Source organism: Vombatus ursinus, unplaced genomic scaffold (genome assembly GCF_900497805.2).
Source record: "Vombatus ursinus unplaced genomic scaffold, bare-nosed wombat genome assembly UNPS02000580.1, whole genome shotgun sequence".
Taxonomy (NCBI): Eukaryota; Metazoa; Chordata; class Mammalia; order Diprotodontia; family Vombatidae; genus Vombatus; species Vombatus ursinus.
Window position 1 is genome coordinate 5548758 of NW_020940358.1, and position 21274 is coordinate 5570031.

General features: G+C 40.8%; 1 protein-coding gene across 2 annotated transcripts in view; it reads left to right on the plus strand.

Annotated features, from left to right (window-relative positions):
- The first annotated feature begins 600 nt into the window (after positions 1-600).
- The window catches only part of NKAIN4 (sodium/potassium transporting ATPase interacting 4), a 116556-nt gene continuing 95882 nt past the window's right edge, over positions 601-21274 (plus strand). For both annotated transcript variants that reach the window (XM_027850953.1, XM_027850956.1), the window contains exon 1: positions 601-792. In XM_027850953.1, the coding sequence (XP_027706754.1) occupies positions 739-792 (54 nt within the window). In that variant the 5' untranslated portion in view covers positions 601-738. The remainder of the gene's footprint in view (positions 793-21274) is intronic.

The window sequence follows — 21274 nt, forward strand, 5'->3', positions numbered from 1 at the left end:
ATTTTATTTCAGGTATACACCACAATAGTATAGTCGACATAGTATTGGAGTAAGATGGTGATATAGAGTAACTAAGGAAAGTAGGGATGCTGGAGTGATCTGTGGGGTGGTCTCTAGAGGATGATGGTGGATACTATACTGTCAGAAGTTTATAGGGACCGGAGGAGTGATGGGCAGGAGCTGGGATGATAATAAAAAATATTAGACTATGGATTGGTACTTTGCTGCAAAATAAAAGTTTAAAAAAATTTTAAAGGAAGAACGGATGAATAAGCTGCTTCTAGAATATTTGCAAGTCAATAACGTCTTGCAATAACGCACTAAGATAAAACTCCTGCGCTCCTATATACCTTTAGCAGCTCCAAGGCATCGCCCCTTTAAGAAGTGGTCCTTTCCGTGGCTTCCCTTCCCTCCCTTTTCCTCCCCTCCCACCCACCCAGGCTGAGAAGCCCTGTACTGGGACCGCTCTCCGCCCCCCACCCTCCCACCCCAGCAGCGGGAATAGGCGGAGCAGCTGTTATCTGGCTGCTGCCACGGCTGGGGAGGCGGATAGGGGGCGGGGGCTCTGGGCGCTGGCAAGTCCGGTCAAGCGGCCAGGGAAAGGCGACTAGGAGCTGGAGGCGAGGGGGCATGGTCCGGGAACCAACGGACTGAGCCGGGGCTGGCGGCCAGTAGCAGCAGTAGTAGCAGCACATCGGAACTTGGGCCGAATCGAGCAGCCCTGTGCGCGACGGGACCATGGGATGCTGCACTGGCCGCTGCACGCTTATTTTCATCTGCACTTTACAGCTGGTAAGTAGCCTTGTCCACTCTTCCCCAAGAAGCTTTCACCAGTCAAAGAAAGAGAGTCTGGGCTCCCTGCTTCCAGCGCTCTAGAGAGGGCTCTTCTGTCCAAACTTTCCCTACACCCTGGGACTCAGCCTCCGCGGACAGGGTAGTGCCATACCCCAGCTGCCTAAAAAGGGCAGGGGGCGAAGGGACAGGTGGCGGCCAGGTTAAAGCGGCGTCAGGGGACCCCAGCCTCGCGAACAAAAGCTCAATCCCTCCGGGCCAAACAGAAAAAAGGGGAGCCCCTTTGTTAGCGTGTTGGGGGCCCGGGCCGGAGTGGGAAGAAAAATGTTCTCATCCTTTACCATTAGAAAGCAGGGGCTCCCTTCTGTTTGTCTGTCCTGAAGGAAGAGACCCTTCAGCTCCAAGGGAATTGAGGGTTTGGACTGGTGTCGGTGAGGTTTGGGCATTATTGTTCAAGGTCCTCGTAACTTTGCACCTTCGATTTTTATGTTAAGAAAAGTCCGACAATAAACAGTTCAACAAGTACTGGGTTTTCTTGAAGCTTCGGTGTGAATAGGGGATGTATATCCCTGTGTGTATCGTTGATAGGGGCCATCTATGTATATTGCCAGTGGACCGTACATACACACACAAATATACGAGTCCGAATTCATTACCGGGAGGGTCACTTTTTATTAGACACAACCAGATTGAGAGAACTGGAAGTGGATCTTCCTGAAAGACAACTGAGGCAAACCAATAAGGAGATGAGGATTATGTGAGACAGTTCCCTCCGCATTTCTGTATGTTTCTGTGCGTTCGCAATGTGTGAGTGGGTTGTTGAGGGAGCGGGAGAAGGAAAAGGGGTGGTGTCGAAAGGGTCCACTGTTTGGCTTTCCAGTGTTTGTGAGCCCCGGTGTGCTGGACAGACGTACCACTTTAAAAGTAGTAACATCTCAGAGAGAAGTAGCTTAGACATTTCGGTTAACATTGTTTTCCCTGTACCTCACGAAATCTTGTGTACTGTTTTAAGAGGCTCTTTTTGTTCCATCTTCAAATAAGTGCTCTGAGAAATCCGGAGGATAGAATGCTTTTTTTTTTTTTTTTTTTTTTTTTTAAAGAAACTGAGTTTCATAGCTTAATCTCTAGAATGCTGATTTCCCGAATTGAACTGATTTGCCTTTCTCTCTGCTGGCCTGTCAGCCCAGAACCGGGATAAACAAAGGTTTCCCTGTTTTGTGATTCTCTGTTGGGCTTGGCTTGTATCTGGTAGTTCCCTGGCTTATCAATTGCTAATAGACTGGGGTTTCTCCCATCTTAAAAAGGAAATGCCCTCTCTTTGTTATTACAGTTTTTGCTTGGACATTTGGTTGCTGCTAGGGCCATTGTTGTTCTTCCAGTTTTAGAAGGGAAAGGCTAAAAAAAAGCAGCACATACTTTTTAATGGAACTTCTGGCCCATCTCATAGAGATGCAGCTTATGTTTCCTGGAAATTGAATTTTTTAATTTTTTTAAAAATTTTTTCCGTTAGTGTGGTGGGGTTGAGAGTGGGGTTGGGTCAAAAAAATAGTTGAAGGGGATCTCTAAGGCCCCTTCCAGCTCTAAATACTATATAAAGAAGGGGCTAAATCAATACTTAAAATAAAAAGGCCAATTATTCATTTAACAAGCATTAAATGCTGAAAGTTGATAGAAGACCTACTAAGTGGAGGCAAGAGAATACAAAGTTGAATAAGACACAACTCTTGCTCCTGCCTTCACAAAACAGTCTAGTTGAGAAGCTAGGATATAAACACCTTCAAAATAGATAACAGTTTCAGAATTAAATATAAGAGGTCATGAGGGAGAGAGTGATAAAATGCCAAATGAAGGGTGTACAGAATAATGTGCATTGAGCTCTAAGGAGGGAAGAGAACTCCAATAAGACTCACCTAGCCTCTAAAAATAGATTTTGATTTTTTTTTGTTGACGTCAAACTGTAATTTCATTACCAAGTATTTACTGAGTGCCTACTATGTGCAAAGCACTGTACTGGGGTCTGTTTGGAATACAAAAATTAAGATACCATAGCTATTCTCAAAGAGCACATAGCTTGGTAAGGGGTTGGGGTAAAGAAAAAACCCTCTATCCCCACTACATTCCCCCTCCCAAACACACATACACATCTGAAATACAAAGCAGAATGTGGCACTGTAATACAGAGCAGAGGAAAGATTATTTTTATCTGGAGTGATCTAAGAGGAGGTGGCATTTGGACTGATCCCTGAAAGATGGATAGGATTTCAGTAGGATAAACCATTTCAGTTGGAGGTAACAGCCTGAGCAAAGGCATGGAGGTAGGGCGTGGTGGTGGGGGGCAGGTTCTTGTTTAGCAAGGGATGAATTGTTCAGCTCTTTTGGATTGTACGACAGGTGACTAGAAGGCAATGTGCTCATTTGTAAAATAAGAGAGTTGGACTAAATGATCTCAAAGATCCCTTCTATTTCTGGATCCTATAATATCTTTTTTTGTGTGTGTGTGAGGGCAATTGGGGTTACGTGACTTGCCCAGAGTCACACAGCTAGTGAGTGTTATGTGTCTGAGGCCAGACTTGAATTCAAGTCCTCCTAACTGCAGGGCCAGTGCTCTATCCACTTCGCCACCTAGCTGCCCAATCCTATAATATCTTTGGAGAAGATCTAGGAGTGTCTTGAATGCAAAGATAAGGAATTTGGATTTTATTCTGCAGACAAAATAGAGAATGCTTTAGGAAGGATGGTCTGGCACCTTTCACGGCCTGAATTGAAGGGGGAGTGGGAAGATAAGGAAAGATATTCCAATAGTTGTGGCATGATATAATAAAGACCTGACCTAGAGTAGTAGCAGAAAACTTAGTAACTGAATGTTTGTTTATTTGGGAGGAATAGGGGAGTGAGAAAGATTGAGGAGTCACAGATGTCTCTGGTTTCCAATCAGTCTATGAATAAATATTTATTAAGTCTCTACTATGTGCTAGATGCTGGGGATTCCAGCCTAAGTTGATGCCATTAATAGAAGTAGTTAAACAAACAAACAAATACATGAATAAATAGCTTTGGGCAGTAGGGAAGGGGATTTGAAATAATGAGTTTAGGTGTGTTGAATTTGAGGTGCCAGTTGGATGTAAACATAGAGATGTCCTTTTATGCAGTTGGAAGTGCAGGACTGGAGTAGTATGGTCCAAGTGAGGACTAGCGATATTGATTTGGGAGTCATCTATCTCCCAAATCAATAAGTAATTGAACAAAGGTGGGAACTAACAAAATGTGGCCTTAGGAATTTGACTCACCTGGGGTTATCTATTTTTAAATTGTCAGATTCACTGGCATTAATAATTTCAGAAGGCGTTTATTTAAACAATAAGTTAAGAAAGAAATAATTGTTACTCAGGGTGTGACTTGTAATTCACTGAAAGAGTAGGTGATAAGGGGTTGTGACCTCAGATTCTGTTCCCTTGGACTCATTACTTCTGTGTTACCTGGCCATGATGGTGGGCTGGGTCCTTGGGGTCCTGACCGTGGCTAGGTAGTTGTTTTCTGGCCAGGCAGACAGCACACTGAAAATGTACCAGGGCTGCCTTTGAATGGGCTATTGTTCTAATAGATAATTGCTGTCTGTCGGTTAAATTCACCAGTTCATCATCTTGCTTTGGAAAGAAGGAGAAGAGGGCTTTACACCAACCACTGCTCTCAGGTCACTGGGATTTGATGTGGTGGAGGGAGGGAGATAAAAAGGAGAGGAGTTTGTTTGACAACCGTGGGAGTTTTCTAGTTACCAAGATACAAGACAAAGACCCCCAAGCATTTCTTCTTGGGAGCCTCCTCCCCAAAGAATAGGGTGAACTTTGCCATTCTGAAGCCAGGCTGGATGCAATGGACTTAGAAATTTCCCAGGATTCTTACTTCATTACAGTGATGAGGTAAGAAAAATAGTAGAGAAGATTTAAAAATTCACCCCTGAGCTGGGTTGTAGGGGCTGAAAATCTGAAAGAAAGTCATAACCAGTTGCCAGCACCTTTTGGGATTACAATGCCTCTTTCTGTTAGGAGTTTAATTTGCCTCATATGTGTTAGCAATTCTCATTATCTTGTCGGGATCCATTGAGTATATTGGCATCGAGAATAAAGACTTCCCCAGCCTCTCTCCCAGACCCCTATCAACCCCCCACAGAGGCCCTTTTTTTATATCAATAACATCAGCTCTAAACTTGAAATATCTCCTTTCCAAATTGCCTTGTGGTTCTTTTTAAACTTTTAGGTCTTTTCATTCATTACTTGTACCAGTGGAAAAAAAAAAAAAAGGCCAAAGAGAGTGCCAAAGTGAAGAAAAAATCAGGATGTAAACTTGAACGCATTTTAATAAAACTGTTAATAGAACTCATTGCAGCAGAGGTATCTTAGTGATCAGAACCTTCACTGTTATTTCCAACATGAAATAAGATGTTATATCATGCCCTGGCCATTTCCTTCCCTGCTCTCAAAGCTAGAAATCTTCTTCATTTGGGGAGTGGAAGGGGGGGGGGTGCAAATTTGAGAAGCTCCCTGCAATGGTAGGGCCCAAATTTTGGGGTAGATACCAGGAATGTCAACCAGAGTTGACAGGTCAGAGCCAATAAGCTATACTTAGAGCAGAAGCAGGGTCAAAACCTGGACCATAGTAAAATCTTAGCGACTGCTGAAAAGCAGGGTCAAGGGTTAGGCTGGAGTAGTTTGTGGGTGGAAGTAGGTAACAAGATGTTAGGTTTGATAGAATTCCCTAAATTTGCCATATTCAATTATTCCTAATGTGGATGGTTTTATGCTTGGCCCCCCCCAGCTTCCTCTCAATTTCCTTTAGCTGAAGATTTCCCTCATCATCTTCCATAATAACAATACATTCTAAGTAATGTCAGACAGGTGGGAGGGTAACATGGGAAGAGCTGCCCTACGTAGTGCAAGATTTGACCTGAGTTCTGGCCTCAGTTTGGCCTCAGACCAAACACTAGCTGTGTGACCCTGGGCAAGTCACTTAACCGCAACTGCCTAAAAAAACCAAAACAAAACAAAACTATAAAGCAGGCTGGCACAACATGTGGCTGGCCAAAGGATTTCGGGCAGTCTCCATTGTCAGTCTGTCTCTAGTCTAATCTGTCTTTGGCCTGAAGAAGTTTATGAGTTGTGTAAGTCCACTATAAATGATAACAAATGTGAAGTATTATTATTATTATTATTATCATTATTTTAGGCAATTGGGGTTAAGTGGCTTGTCTAGGATCACACATCTTGTAAGTGTCAAGTGTTTGATCTGAGGCTGGATTTGAACTCAGTTCCTCCTGACTTCAGGGCAGGTGCTCTATCCATGTGCCACCTAGCTGCCCCTATTCTTATTATTATTAAAGAGAGCATTATTCATCTTTATGCTTATGGGAATAGATTGGAAAGAGTAAAACAGCTTCCTCATCTGTAAAATGAGTTGGAGAAGCAAATGACAAACTACTCCAGTGTCTTTGCCAAGAGAACCCCAAGTGGAATCATGAAGAATTGGACACGACTAAAATGGCCAAACCACAAAAACCCTTAATATGTGTGTATAAAACTGATTTTCTTCAATTTCACTCCTGATCCCTCCAACATGAAAGCACATTAATTATACCATTGTTTATTCAGGCCTTTAATTAGTATATATTGTTGATTCTGTGCCCATTATTTCTGTTTAGTTTTGACCTTGGAAGCTTATATGGCTTCTCTGGGCACATCTTTGATTGTGAGGACCCAAAGGGGAAGGGTCAGGACAGCCCATTTCTCAGAGAGCACACAGCAGGCTTTGAATCTTGGCTTTGTCATTTAGCATCTCGGTGACTCTGGCTAAGTCACCTTACTTCTCTATAATTACGTGCTAAATAAACATATGCCTTTTGAGAAGTCAGTGTAACAGGTTAGAAAGAGCCTAGCCTCTGGGTTTTCACTGTGGCAGAGTACGGAGAGACCTTAGGGTACATGCTGGTCCATTGGCAAGGCAAACAGCAGAGTATATCAATGCCCTTCTCCATTCTGTATTCTTCTTGCCTCCATGGTGTATCCTTACTGACTCCATACTGTATTCTCATTGACTCTGTGATATTTGCCTTATCTCTACCACTGCTTCAGTCTCTTGATTTGTGGAGTGAAGAGTTTGATCGGACCTAACTATTCTTCACTATCTTCCATTTGTCTTTGTATCGACTGGCCCCATATCTGCAATGCACTCTCTCCTTTCCTCTGCCTCTTAGAATGGCTAGTCTCCCTCAATATTTAGCTCAAGGGTTACCTTCTACAGAAGGCTTTTGTTGATCTCCATAGCTACTAATCCCCTCCTCTCCTCCAGTCCCTCCAATGATTATTTTGCATCTATGTTGTATGTACCTTTGTACATGACATCTCCCCTGAGAAGAACATAAGCTCCTTGAGGGAAGAGACTTTCACTTTTTCCTTTGCATTCTGCATAGCACATAATAGACACTTAATAAATGCTTGCTTATTGATTTATTGGACTTTAATGATCCCTAAATTCCCTTCCAGCTCCAATATTCTCAGATACTGTAAAAGTTATGGCTCTTACCCATTTCACAGGGGAGGGAATCTGCCTCAACATCATCTGTTATTTACCTTGTGCAAAAGCTGGGCTTGCTCACATAACACAAATTATTTGAGTCTCCTTTTAATAATAAACTCGGCCTCCATGCATGTTTATTATTTATCTAAAATCCATAATGGAAAGCCCTCTTTGTCTAATGAGGTGGCTTCTAAATGTATGATTCCCCAAGGGAGGAGAGAGCCCTTTAGATACATGGATCAGTTATTTGGCATTAAAGCTTGTAATAGAAAATAAGCTTTCTTTTTGGACTGAAACAGCCTTAGAGTGCTACTTAACAATACATATATTCAGCAGGGAGAGCTTCTTAAAAGCAGTTAGGATGGGGGATGGGAGAGTACAGTGATTCCAGCGGATTTCCCACACGAATTCATACTCTTTCACCAACCCCCCTTCCTCTGCCCCCAACTGGGATCCATTTGGCGGCCAAGATCTCATTTTGCTATTTTGATTATTATCATTATTAACAATGATACTGTTTATGGCTATTGTAACAGAATTTTTCGGCTCCTTACAAGTAATGCATGTGCTAATGGAGGGGGGGGGCACTTAGCAAAGGCTTTCAAAGCCCCCTCCTCACTATGCCCAATGGGCAATCAAATTGTGCATATCCTTTGATCCAGCATTACCACTCCTAGGTCTGTATCCCAAAGTGATCATAAAAAAGGGAAAAGGACCTATTTGTACAAAAATATTTATAGTAGCTCTTTTTTGTGGTAGCAAAAAATTGGAAATTGAGGGGATGCCCATAAATGGGGAATGGTTGCACAAGTTGTGGTATATGAATGGAATGGAATGTTATTGAGCTACAAGAAATGATGAGCAGGCAGATTTCAAAAAAAAATTGTAAAGACTTACATGAACTGATGCTGAATGAAGTGAGCAGAACCAGGAGAACACTGAACACGATAACAGCAACATTGTGTGATGATCAACTACGATTGTCTTTGCTCTTCTCCGAAATAAAATGATCCAAGATGATTCCAAAAGACTCTTGATGGAAAATGCTATCCACATCCAGAGAAAGAACTATGGAATCTGAATGCAGATCAAAGCATAGTATTTTCACTTTTTTTTGGCTTTTTTGGGTGGCTTTTCCCATTTGTTCTGTTTCTTCTTTTACAACATGGCTAATATGGAAATATGTTTACATGATGACACATATATAACCTATATCATATTGCTTGCCCTCTTGGGGAGGGGGACTGGAAGGAAGGGAGGGAGAAAAATTTGGAACTCAAAATCTTATAAAAAATGAATGTTAAAAACTATCTTTACATGTAATTGGGAAAATAAAATGCTATTTTCCAAAAATAAATAATTTTTTTAAAAGCACCCTCGTCTGCTTAGTCAAAGGTAAGACAGTAAAATGTGGTTTGGAGAGAGGATCTGAGTAACTGACCTTGGGCATGACAGAGATGTAGTGTTGTCCACCCTTCTACAATTACTGGACTGACATGGCTCTGGTTGTCATTTCTAGTAGCCCAGCAGCCATGTTGACCCGGCCATCGAGGGGGAAATGATAGATTTATCAGGGATAAAACTTGGGTTCTGGAAAGCAATAGGATTAGGATTGAGGCCTCTTGACTCAGACATTAGCTATGTGACCCTGGGTAGGTTCACTTCTCTCAACTTCAGCTTCTTCATCTGCCAATTGTGATAATAGTACTACCTCTCAGTATGGTGAGGATCAAATGAGATAACACATGTAAAACATTTTTGGAACTTTAAAGCACTCCCAGAACGCTAACTATCATTATGATTGTTTATAATGATCTCTTTCTCCAAAGAATGAGAGGAAGCAGAAGACAGTGAAGTCTCAAGGCTTTGTGTCATTGTTACCGATACACGGCATAGATCTTATCCCAGAAACTCTCATTTTGGATGCATGGATAGAATAAGCATTTATTAATCCCCTCTCACATGCCAGGCGCTGTGCTAAGCACTTTACAACTATTATCTCATGTGACGCTTATTATATTCCATCTTGTTACAACAAATCCTATTATATAATCTTACTATTACAAAAAAAAATTACTAAGACTATTTTAAGAAGAAAAAAAAAGCCCAATAATCCATTTAGAGGTGTTCTAGAATGCAAACTAGCTTTGATGTTCCTGCTAACTGGACTTGAGTCCAACATAGGTGGGCCTCCTTTAAGAGAACTGAAAACATGAAAATCTGCACTTACAACACAAATAAGTGAGAAGTAAGTATTCTGTTATCAAAAAATATTTGATTTGCAAAAAAAATCTCACGTCAGTTAATAAAGTTTTAATGATAATATTAAATTTTTGTTGCGCTTTCCTCACAACAATGCCATGGCATAAGTAGGGCATTTTTTAGGTGAAGAAACTGAGAACCAAAAAGAGTTAAATACCCAAGGTCACATAGGGAATAAGCCTCAGAGTCAGGATCCAGATAATGGGACTGGATTTTGAGTCAGAAAATATGGGTTCAAATTTTATTATCAATATGACTCTAAGCAAGACGCTTTCTCTCAAGGTTCCAGTTTCCTCATCCGTAAAATAGAGAGACTGGCCTAGGTGATCCCCGAGGTTCCTTCACTAGCTAGCAATCTATGTTCCAAGCCCAGCACTCTCTCTGTTGCCCCACAGGGTCTCTATGCTCAATAGTGAGTTCCCTTAGAATGCAAAAAATAGGGTCTAATTTATAAAATTAAATTTGCACATACCTTTTTTCAAGTAATATCCATCGCTAATGAGGTGCATCTTCTACAGAATGTTTGGTAGTGCTGGTGGCGATCCTTGAGGCAATCTGCCTTTGCTTATCCTACTGTATAGAAAAGGATATTGGTTAGAAGGGATCCGTAGAACATAAAAGATGTCTATTGGACCATCAGGTTTGTCATGTATTAGGGGATTCCTCTGCTACCAGCACTGTGGATTAGCTTAGGAAAAAGAAAAAGAGAAAAACAGTTGTCTTATGGATTTGATTAGGGTAGGTTGATGACCCAGAATGCCTTTCTCCCAAATTTGTCTAGTTTGGGTGATTTGCCTTCTTTATCAAGGTATTACCCAAACATCTTACTTCTTATACCTGCTGACCATCTGGGTTGCCCACAGCTCTGTACTAAAAGCAAAATTGTCCCAGGCTGTTCTGATCCATGAGACAATCTTGGAGGGCTCAGGAAACAGGAATTGGAGAAATGGTGTAGGGCGTGTATTCCAAGAATGAGTAAGTGCTGATGGGGGAACTCATATTTGCCTAGCTATCAATGAATAGAATCATAGCCATAAGATACCTAAATCTACATCTGTAGGGTTTTTTGGTTTGGTTTGTTTTAAATAATATCTGGCAAACACAAAAAAGGATGCAAGAATACATGCCCCAAATGGTGCCAGTTGACCAATTACTCAGCTGTATTATTCCTAGCCCTGAGAGGCAAAGCATTACATATAAAGCCAAGAAAATTCACCTTGTTCAGTACTGCTTATATGGTCTGAGCAGAGGTAGTGGTTAAGGGTAGTAGTCAAGAAAGATGGAGGAGTTGTATCTTTTCTCCAAATCTTATAGTAGGTGACAAGAGAATATTCCAAAAGGGGGAAAAATAGTGTAAACAAAATAACTAAAATGGTATTGAATGTGATATGTATTGAACAGGCCAGAGGAGACTGGCCTGGCTGAAACAGACTGTTCATGTTTGCAGAGATATAAAACAATGGTGGATAGCTGGGGTTTTGCCACAGGTTAGAAAATTTAGAGGGGGTCAGCAGCATCTTCCCAGGGTTATTTCCTCCCCTACCTATCCTCGGCATCATAGTCTCATCCAGCTTCCTCCACCAATCATCTCTTCTCTGTAATGGTGGCATATTTCCTCCTCTCAGTAGTACACTTTCAGCAAAATATAAACATCAGGGTATCTTGAGGTATGCTTCTATTTCCCACTGGCCATATTCTCTGTCCCCTTCATTGGGCTTACTTCCTCCAGGCTATACACCAGATGATCCTCTTCATATTCCCACCCTCAATTTACTCCCTACCCTGCCACTTGCCCTAGGTGAAATTATTGCAAATTATGACTCTGTTTCTGGGGAGCAATTGCTTATAAAGTAGATTGGAGTCAGATTATGAAGGGCCTTGAATGCCAGACTAAGGTGTCTGAACTTTAATACATAGGCAATTGGGAGCCATTGGAAGTTGTTGATCAAGGAAGTAACATAATGAAAGTGTGTTTTTAGGAAAATTAATAAGATAATTTATGCAGTATAGGTTGAGTTGGGGGAAGAAGAGAGACAGGAAACCAGTTAAATAATGTTACATCAATATTAGTGCTGGGGCTTTTGCTTTGTTGGGTAATATGGAAGAAGACATATGAGCTACATTTTCTGAGAGGGGGCATAGGAAATCTGAGACATGGTCCATCTCTAATTGAAAGAGAAAGAACAAGGCTTGGGTTGGATGATATGTGTGTGCTCATACACAAGCACTTGTGGCATGTTAAGACTGTAGCCCCTCCAAGACAAATCACATTACTGAAATCACATGCAATAAGACTCCAGATCCTTAAGATGGCAAATGATTTTTTTTTTTTTTTTTTTGGCAAATGACTTTGAAGAATTCTGCGTGAGTCTCAGGACCAAACTTGACTAGGAATTTCATCTATTTTTGTGAAAAACTCTGCAATTTACAGTCTTGGAGAATTGCCTGGGGGCACTAAGAGGTTAAGTCACTTGCTTAGGATTACACAGCTATTATGGTTCAAAAATGGGATTTGAACTCAGGTCTTCATGACTCTGATAATGATTCTCTATCCATGCTGCCTATCAAATTTGAACCTGTAGTAACCCCAAATTGAACGTCATCGTAGCATGCACATTCATCTACAAATATGTGCCCTTTTATGCATAGGGGTAGCAATATTTTTGTAATTTTAAGCATTTCTGTGGAGATATAATTTTTAACTTTAACAGGGATCTGAGGTCCAAACAAGAAGGTTATTATGTCTTTGGATTTGGAAGAATTTAATCAGAGAACCATAGAATCTAAGAGATGATCTAATTGAAATCCCTCTCTTTACAGATAAACAGGGGCATGGAGAGGGGCAGCAGCTTGCCCACTGTTGTACTGCCAGTCAGTGGCAGTTAGGCTTCAAATCCAGGCTCCATGAGCCCCAGGCCAGTGCTTTTCCTATCTCAATCATGCGATTTCTCTACCTCAATTTCACTTGGGGTTTGCGCAGTATCTTTTGTAAATCCATTTCTCTCTCACTAACCCAGTCTGAAATGACTTTGTCATTTCTACCAAGTTTCTAATTTAATCTGGGCCTTCATCTAGGGATCATGTACTGCCTGCTGTAAATGCTATTGTTGAAACTTGTTCAGCCATTGAAGCAGTGGGTGAGAAGCCAGTGTTGGCTGATAATCTTCCAGGTGGGTAAAATAAATGACTTTGACCTCCCTAACAAGCATAGACCTTTCTGCCATAGTCTCTCTTGGTCATCAGATTGCTGTCTTATATTCCAGTGTACTGGTGATCTATGCCTCTGCTTGGCCTTTCTTGTAGCCATAAAGTTGTCTGCTTAGCCCCTATATCAAACAAGATGAGGGCAAGAAAGCATCTAAGTTTTGCTCTTGGACTCCATTTCTATCAGCCTCTGAAGCAATAGTTTCCCTTGCAGACCAACTTCAAATAACCCAAATCTGAGAGGGAGCCTGGCTTGCCCTACCACCCCTCTTCTTCTCCCCTTCCCCCCTCTCCTTAGCCTTGTTTCCCAGGCTTCCCCTGTGTATGCTTCGGTTTCCATCAATACTGGCTGCTGGGGGAGGCTGGCAGAGGACCACAGAGAAGCCAAATCATGTTCTTTGACCCTGGGAGAACATACCCAGAGACAAGTAGAGTGGGGTTTAGCATCTGTGTTTCTATTAAAAACAACGAGTCAGGTTGAGTCCTTTCAAACAGACCAGAACTTGACACTCCCTGCCAACCCTTTGTTCCAGAATGCAAATACCAGGCTTAATAGAGTTATTGTCTCTCAGAGGGTAGAATGAAGGTCATGGTTCTCTCTCTTTTTTTTTAAACTCTTCAACAGATGTTAAATCATCATAAGATTATAGATGTAAAATGGGAATGGAACTTAGAGGCCACTGAGTCAGAACCTCCTAATTTTACAGATGAGGAAACTGAGGTCCAAAGAGATTAAGTGACTTGCCTGGAGTCACACAGCTGGTGACTAGGACAGGATTTGAACCCAGTTTTTCCTCACTCTACCTTCCCTTCACAAGACCTACAAATCTACTTTAATTTAATGACATCTGAACTGTGATTTGGAGAACACTAAAAGTAGGGTTGGTACTTTCTGTTCTAGGATACTGCTTCTCCCTGTGCCAGGCTCCTTAATGTTGAGAAGCATCCTCCAACAGGGGAGTTATAGCTCCATTCCCTTAGTGAGGTATGTGGCCTGTCAGATGGGGATATCTGGATGGCCCAGATATCCTAGCCATGTGCTAAAATCACTGCAATCCTAGTAAACGTTTCCTTGTTCATTCTCCCTTCCAGCCTGTGGGTTTTAATTAGTTGGTTTGTCATGGGACTAAAAACTGAAAACTTCTGACAACCAAAGTGCTTTTGTGAGTTAGTCTGTTGGTTATGCTGGTGCCTGGGTGTAAGGGTCATTCCCCTGGTGTTTGCTGCTGGACATCAAGACAGCTGCTTCAGGAACAGGGCATCAGATACAGCTATGCTGCTGGGCAGAGAAATTCAAGTACCATATTTCATTCCAAGATGAGAGTGAGGTCTTGATTTGGATGTTATATTTTTATAATCCCTGCCTACTCTCCACACGATGCCCCCCCAAACCTGCCAACCTTTCTCACCCCTCTTACCTGCTCTCTAGGTGAATTAAAAACTTGTTATTGATGTATTAGCCTCCCTGCTCGGCTACCTAGTAAAGTGATATGAGAGCTGTGGCCCCAAATGCCATCTGCCACCCCTTAATGAAAATATAATGTGAGAATCAATGCACCAGCTTGCCTGTCACCTGCTTATAGAAATCACCCATGGAGAGCTATGGGGCCAGGTTTTTTGTTTGTTTGTTTGTTTGTTTGTTTTTATGGCCAGGCTATGCCAACAGCCAAATACACAGCTGGTCTCAGCTCTCAGCAAGTAAAGATTGATAACTTATTCCTCTTGGCCCCAGAGGGCAGAACTATGGCTAGAAATTAAAGAAAGGCAGACTTAGGCGATTGAGTAAGGATAAACTTTCTAATGGTACAGTGCTGAGAGAGGGCTGGCTCTGAAGTCAAAGGACCCAGATTCAGATTCTGTCTCTGATTCTGGTCACCTGAGTGACCTGGGTCAAGGCTCTTAACCTTTCTGTTTCTTCATCCTTAAAAAGAGGGGGTTGGATTAATGGCCTCTGAGGTTCCTTCTGAATCCAGATCAATGATCCTAATACTTAGAGATACCTAGAAGTGTAATGGGCCATCAGAAGTGGCAGTGGCGTTAAGTGAGAGGGAAGTCTAATCTGTAATTTTATGATGATTTCACATCTATTGAAGAACTTCCATGTCTTTCATTCTACCCTTTGGCTGACAATATTTCCATTAAAACATGTTTAAATTAGTGACAGGTCTGGATTACAAATTATTTTCAAACAAATGCAGTATTATTTTCAAGAGGGTATAGGCTAATTAAGTTGTCTAGTTATAGTTTTTGTTAGATTTTGATGTCCAGATAGGTAGGATTTATTATTAGGACATGATTTTATGCAATCAAATAATACTAATGTAGTCATTTAAAGAATTTGAAAATAACTTTTTTTTCCAGTAATAATAGTGATAGTTTATATTTATACAGCTTTCAAAAAATGCTGGATAATCGCTTGTCAGGGATATTCTAGAGGGTACTCTTTGTTCAGGGATGCCTTGGATTAGACGGCCTCAGAGGCCACTTCTAACTTGGAAATTTTGTTATTCAACGATAAGCACTTCCTGTTCTTCCCTTGCTGCTTCAGACTGTTATTGTGGTTGCCATCTTCCATCCCCAACATCCTTTATTTAGTTGGAAACTAGTTGCCTCAGCTAGGATACGTTCCTTGATACTTTGTTCTGTGGCTTTAGATCATACTCTCTGAGCTGGATGGGAAAAGGCCCCATCTGGAGTGCCTTCAGGCCTGGTCCAGTTAGGATATTTTTCCCTGCCCCCTGCATGTCCCAGGCTCTGCCAGCTAACCTGAGAGGCATCTTCCCAGGGCTGAAGCTAAGGCTGGGTGTGTCCGACTATTGAGCTGTCTGTCTTCTAACAACTGGGGCTAAAAGCATGGGAAAGAAGGGTAGCTGGGGATTCTGTTCAATTCAGCAAATATTTATTGATCATGCCTGCTGTGTGGAAAGTTCTGTGCTAGGCACTGTGGGAGATACAAAGACAAATATGGTACTGCCTTCAAGGAGTTAGTGATTTACATGCAAATTTTAGTCTGCCTTGATTCATTTGACTAATTAGAGTAAGACCTGTCTAAATTACTGACAGATCTGAATTGCAAACTGTTTTCAAAGAAATGCAGTATTATTTTCAAGTAGATTTGGGCTAATAAAGTTGACTAATTGCAGCTTTTGTTGGACTTTGATATTCAGATAAGTAGGATTTGTTATTAGTACATTATTTCATGCAATTGGGTACAACTAAAGTGAGTCATAAAGGATTTGAAAATAGCTTGGTTTTTTTTTCCAGCAATAATAATGATAGTTAACATTTTCATTTATATAGTACAAATTCTTTCTTCCCGTGAGGTAAGTAATTCTAAAACTAACATTTTTTAGATGGGGAAACTGAGGCTCAGGCATACTCCCCTATTCTTGTTTACACTATTGGTTTTCTCAGAAGACTGAACTTCTTGAAAACAGGGATGATTTTTTTGCCTTTCTTTGTAGCCCAAGCACTTAGCACAGTGCCTTATACGTAGTAGGTACTTAAAAAATGTTTGTCACAGAAAAACATTTTGTAGAAAAAAAAAGCATTGAAAGCAATGATAATGATTTTTTAAAAATGAGTTCTATTTGGGGGTGTGTGTGAACAGAAAACAGGGTTATCTACCAGGATGTCTATTATCATTGTAGTATCAATCAACAAGTATTTATTAAGTGCTTACTAGATCTCAGTGACTGTGGGATACGAGGACCAAGAATGAAACAATCTCTACTTGCAAAAAGCTTACGCTTTCACATTTGTATATTGCTTTGAAGTACCTCTAAATCAATTTTGTAAGCTGTTATGATCCCCATTTTACAAATGAAGAAACTAAACCTCAAGATTAACTGTCTTGCCAGAGGTCACAGGGACAGTCAGCAATTGAACAGCCATTAGAATAATGCTCACTCCATTACACCATATTACCTCTATCATGCACAGGAATGCAAGATAATGACCTGAGCTATCTCCTTTGGACACCATTGTTCCTTTGGGAAAACTTAAGAGGAAATCTTTTCCATTGGGCAGAAAGGAAGTAGGGAAATGTGATGTATAGAGGAGGTTTATGGAACCCCAGAGAATTTTTAAAATATTGACTGGAGCCTTGTGAGGAGAGCTGCCTCTGGTATGTACTTCCTCTAGGGGAGAGTAGCCTTTTGGTGATTAGTAGTTTATCACTGCCCATTGGGAGCAGAGCCTAGCAATTATCTGTTGCACAATTCTGAGATCTCAGGTCTTATCACAGAAGTGGAGGCTCAGACTGGAGCCCAGCAGGCAATAAAACGAATATCTACCTGTCGTGTTGGGGCACATTTTCCATAAGATCTTGCTCTTATGTGGTAGGTCAGATTCCAGACATGATGATTAAATGAGGAGGCCTGGGATACAGGGACTGAGACTTGGAGCCGGCCCTATTCAATAGGTAGGGCTGAAAGGGCAGCTTCTCAGGATGAAATCATATATTAAGAGTGTTAGAGATGGAAGAATCCTTAGAGATAATCTTTTACCCAAATCCCTCATTTTACAGATGGGGAAACTGAGACTGGATTCTGTGTTCCAAGATCCCTTCTATCTGGAACAGAGTCAATTTTGTAATAAGATAGAACTGTCTTTCTCAGATCATTAGTCCTTGGAATATGGCTACACCCATTCCTTTGCAAAATGCAGTGACATCAATCATACCTATATCTATTCCTTTACAAGCTGCAGTCACATCAATATCAAGAACACCATGATCATTAGTTGTAATAATTTGTGCATCAACCATTACAAGCATTTTGTATGCCAGTATGTATGTCCATCAGCCTCCTACAGAAAGAACACCTTTCTGGATGTTGAGTTTCCTCACACTTTACTCCCCTTCCAGCAACATTTGACCTTCTTACTGTTCTTGCAGAGGACACTCTAACTCCTAACTCTGGGTTTTTTCACTGGTTGTGCTCTGTGCCTGAAAGGATCTCCATCCTCTTCTTTGCTCCTGGCTTCCTTCATAACTCACCACAAATCCTACCTTCTGCATGAGGCCTTTCTTGGTTGCAACACAACTAAGGATTGCAACACAACAGTGGGATACAGAGAGAAAGAACTGGAAATAGCTTTGAAAAGAAATGTTTAAGAAAGGGATGGGATATGCTTCTTACCCCCTTCCCCCTCCCCGGTTAATGTAATCATAAAGTATTAAGAAAGTTAGCCACACCCAGTGATTCTTTTATGAAATGTGAACATCTCTCTGATGAGTCAGTTGGTGAGTCAAGAAGAGAAAAAGCAGAATGGTTGAATTTTTCCAAGCTAGTCAATCAGCAAAGGATTTATTAAGCACTTACTAGTGCCAGGCAGGGCAGTTAGGTGGCACAGTGGATAGAGCATCAGGCCTGGAATCAGGAAGACTTGAGTTCAAATTCAGCCTCAGACACTTACTAGCTGTGTGACCCTAGGCAAGGCACTTAACCCTGTTTGCCTTAGTTTTTCTCATCTGTAAAATGGTCTGCAGATGGCAAACCACTCCAGTATCTTTGCAAAGAAAACCTCAAATGGGGTCACAAAGAGTTGGACATGACTAAGATATGATTGAACAATAACAATAACAAATGCCAGGCATTACACTAAGAGCTGGGGATACAGAAGCAAGCAAAAATAGTCCCTACCTCAAGAAGTTAACATTCTAACGGGGGAAACAACATGTAAAGAGAAAGGTACATAGAAGATCCAAAGTGAAGAGTCCTTCAAGGGCTTGGGTGTGGGGCGGAGAAGACAAGAGGAGATTTCTCTTTCTTCACTGACTGTGACATTAAGCAGCCGCTGACGCAGTCCCCACAGTTCCAAAGCTCATCCGTGGCTTGGCTAACTTAAAGTCCCTGTCGACCTGGCTGATTCATTTCTCAGCCAAACATTCAGCAACCTTATGAAAAATGCTCTAAATCATTAATAGGAGAAACGCAAATGAAAATAACTTCTCATCTCACAACCATCAAATAGACAAATATGGTGAAAGATGAAAGTCAGTATTGAGGGGTTATAGAAGACAAATACACACAGAGACCATGATATGTGGTGGATGCATAAATTAGTGTAACAATCTAGCAATAATTTGGAATTATTCCTTTTTATTCATCTCTCTCAGTGACAGAAGGATCCCATAGATACCAAAATATCCAAAGCAATATATTTTTTTAGTGGCAAAAAGAAATGGAAACTAGGGAAAAACTGGAAAGTGGAGGCCTGGGATACCATGAGTATGGAATGACTGAACAAATTGTGGAATTTGAGTGCTATGAAATACCATTGGACTATAAGTAAATGAGATTATGAGAAATTTAGAAAGGATACAGAAAGACCTGTATGAATTGATAAAGTGATAAAAGCTTGACCAGGACAACTATTATGCAATGATTTCAATAATGAAAATGAAGATAACAGATGATAGATAAAAGCCAACAAAAGTTAGATCAAATGCAATGATAACTATTGCTTCCATTGTTCTAATGCCAGAATAAATACTCTCTTCATGCAGAGGTGGTAGGCTATGGCTACAAAATGTTCTATACTCTTCTTAGTTGGGTTGCTTATATTGAATAATTTTATTGACCTTTTTTTTGTGTGTGTATGAGGCAATGGGGGTTAAGTGACTTACTCAGGGTCACACAACTAGTAAGAATCAAGTGTTTGAGGCTAGATTTGAACTCAAATCCTCCTGACTCCAAGACCAATCTTCTATCCACTGCGCCACCTAACTGCCCCTTATTTATATTTTTAAATAACAGAACATGCTATGAATTACAATGGAGGAATTGTTTGGATTGATCATGTTTGGACTGATCAAAAAAAGTAAACATATCAGTAAAACATTAAAAAAAAACAGCAGTGGAAGAATAATAGGACCTGGATTATAAACCCAGTTTAATTATTTTCTACCTGTATGACCTTGAGCAAGTCACTTAACCTTTAGGAGTTTTATTTTCTTCATCTATCTAGTGAGGAAGTTGGACTAGATGATCTCTAAAGACCCTTCCTGCTGTAAATCACATATATGGTATATCTCTTCCATCCTGGTAAACTAAAGTGTTCTTTGCTATGGTAGAAAGAACTTACTTGGAGTCCTCTGGGTTGCAGTCCCAGATCCACCAGTCACTTTCTCTTTGGCATTGGGCAAGTATATTACTTTAACACTGTGAGCCTGTTTCCTTATCTCAAAATCAAGGATTAGACTAGACAGTTTCTAACAATCAGGGAATCTATTACATCAGAAACTGGGGTCAGTGAATTTGTTTTTTTTTTTAAATATTTGTATTTTTGTATAATAGAATTACATATATAATATATAATAGAAATAGAATTATATAATAGAGGTAGTTCCCTTTGTAATCCTATATATTTTATGCATTGAAAAACAGTATTTTGAGAGGGGTTCCATATGCTTCACCAGAATGCCAGGGGTGTCCATGATACAAAAAAAGGTTAAGAACCTCTGGAATACGTTGTCTTTTTAAATTAATTTTTTTCAATGAATATGTATGTATTTTCTCTCCCTTTCCCCTACCCTTGTTGCTTATCCTTTGTTCTTGAAGAGGACCAATGATATCAGAAGGGTGATGTCATGATTTGCAAGTGAATTGGATTTAAGTGAGGCAGAGCTGTGCAAAGTCATCAGCCTCACTCTCTCCTCCAGAGTCATTAGAGTCCAGTGGCAAGACATAGGTCAAGATGACTGGCAATGGCCCTGGATGCAGGGGGAACCATGGCCTTTTTAAGCTAAGGTCTTTCCCAGGTCTCAGCCCACCCCCTTAAAAAGTAGGGGAAAAACTCTTTACAACAAATACACATAGTCAGGCTAAATAGATTCTGACACTGGCCATGTCCAAAAATGTGTATCTCATTCTGCATATTGAGTCCATTACCTTTCTATCTTCATCAATCCTTTGGAATCCTGGTTATGGGCAAAGAACTCTACACTATCTAGTCTTAGACTATTTAGTCTTTTCTTCCAGTTCTGATGTTTAAAGATTTGCAAATTCTACCTAGGCAGAACAGGCTTTGTAGAGCCTCCTACGTAGTATTTGCCCCCAGGCACTTACAATCTCCAGAAATGACTTTGAACACATTTTGAAGGAGGAACTCTCCAACATTTGTTTCACTTCTATTTCCTTCATCCTCCATTACTTGGAGAATGCTCAAGCTGGGAGGAATAGAACAAAAATGGTCAATAAGGCATTGACTTAGAATGCAAATGAGATGGTAAGAACGCACATTTTAGTGACTTAAGGTTACCAGGCCCAGACAAGCTACATGTAAAAGCACTAGAAGAATTTGCAGGTATTAGTGCAAGACCTGAACATCTCTCACATCTTTCCCTTCTCCCCATTCACACAGCCACTACTTTAGCCCAGACCTTCATCACCTCTCACCAATAGCCAAATAATTGGTCTCCTTGACTGTAGTTCTTCCCCTTCTC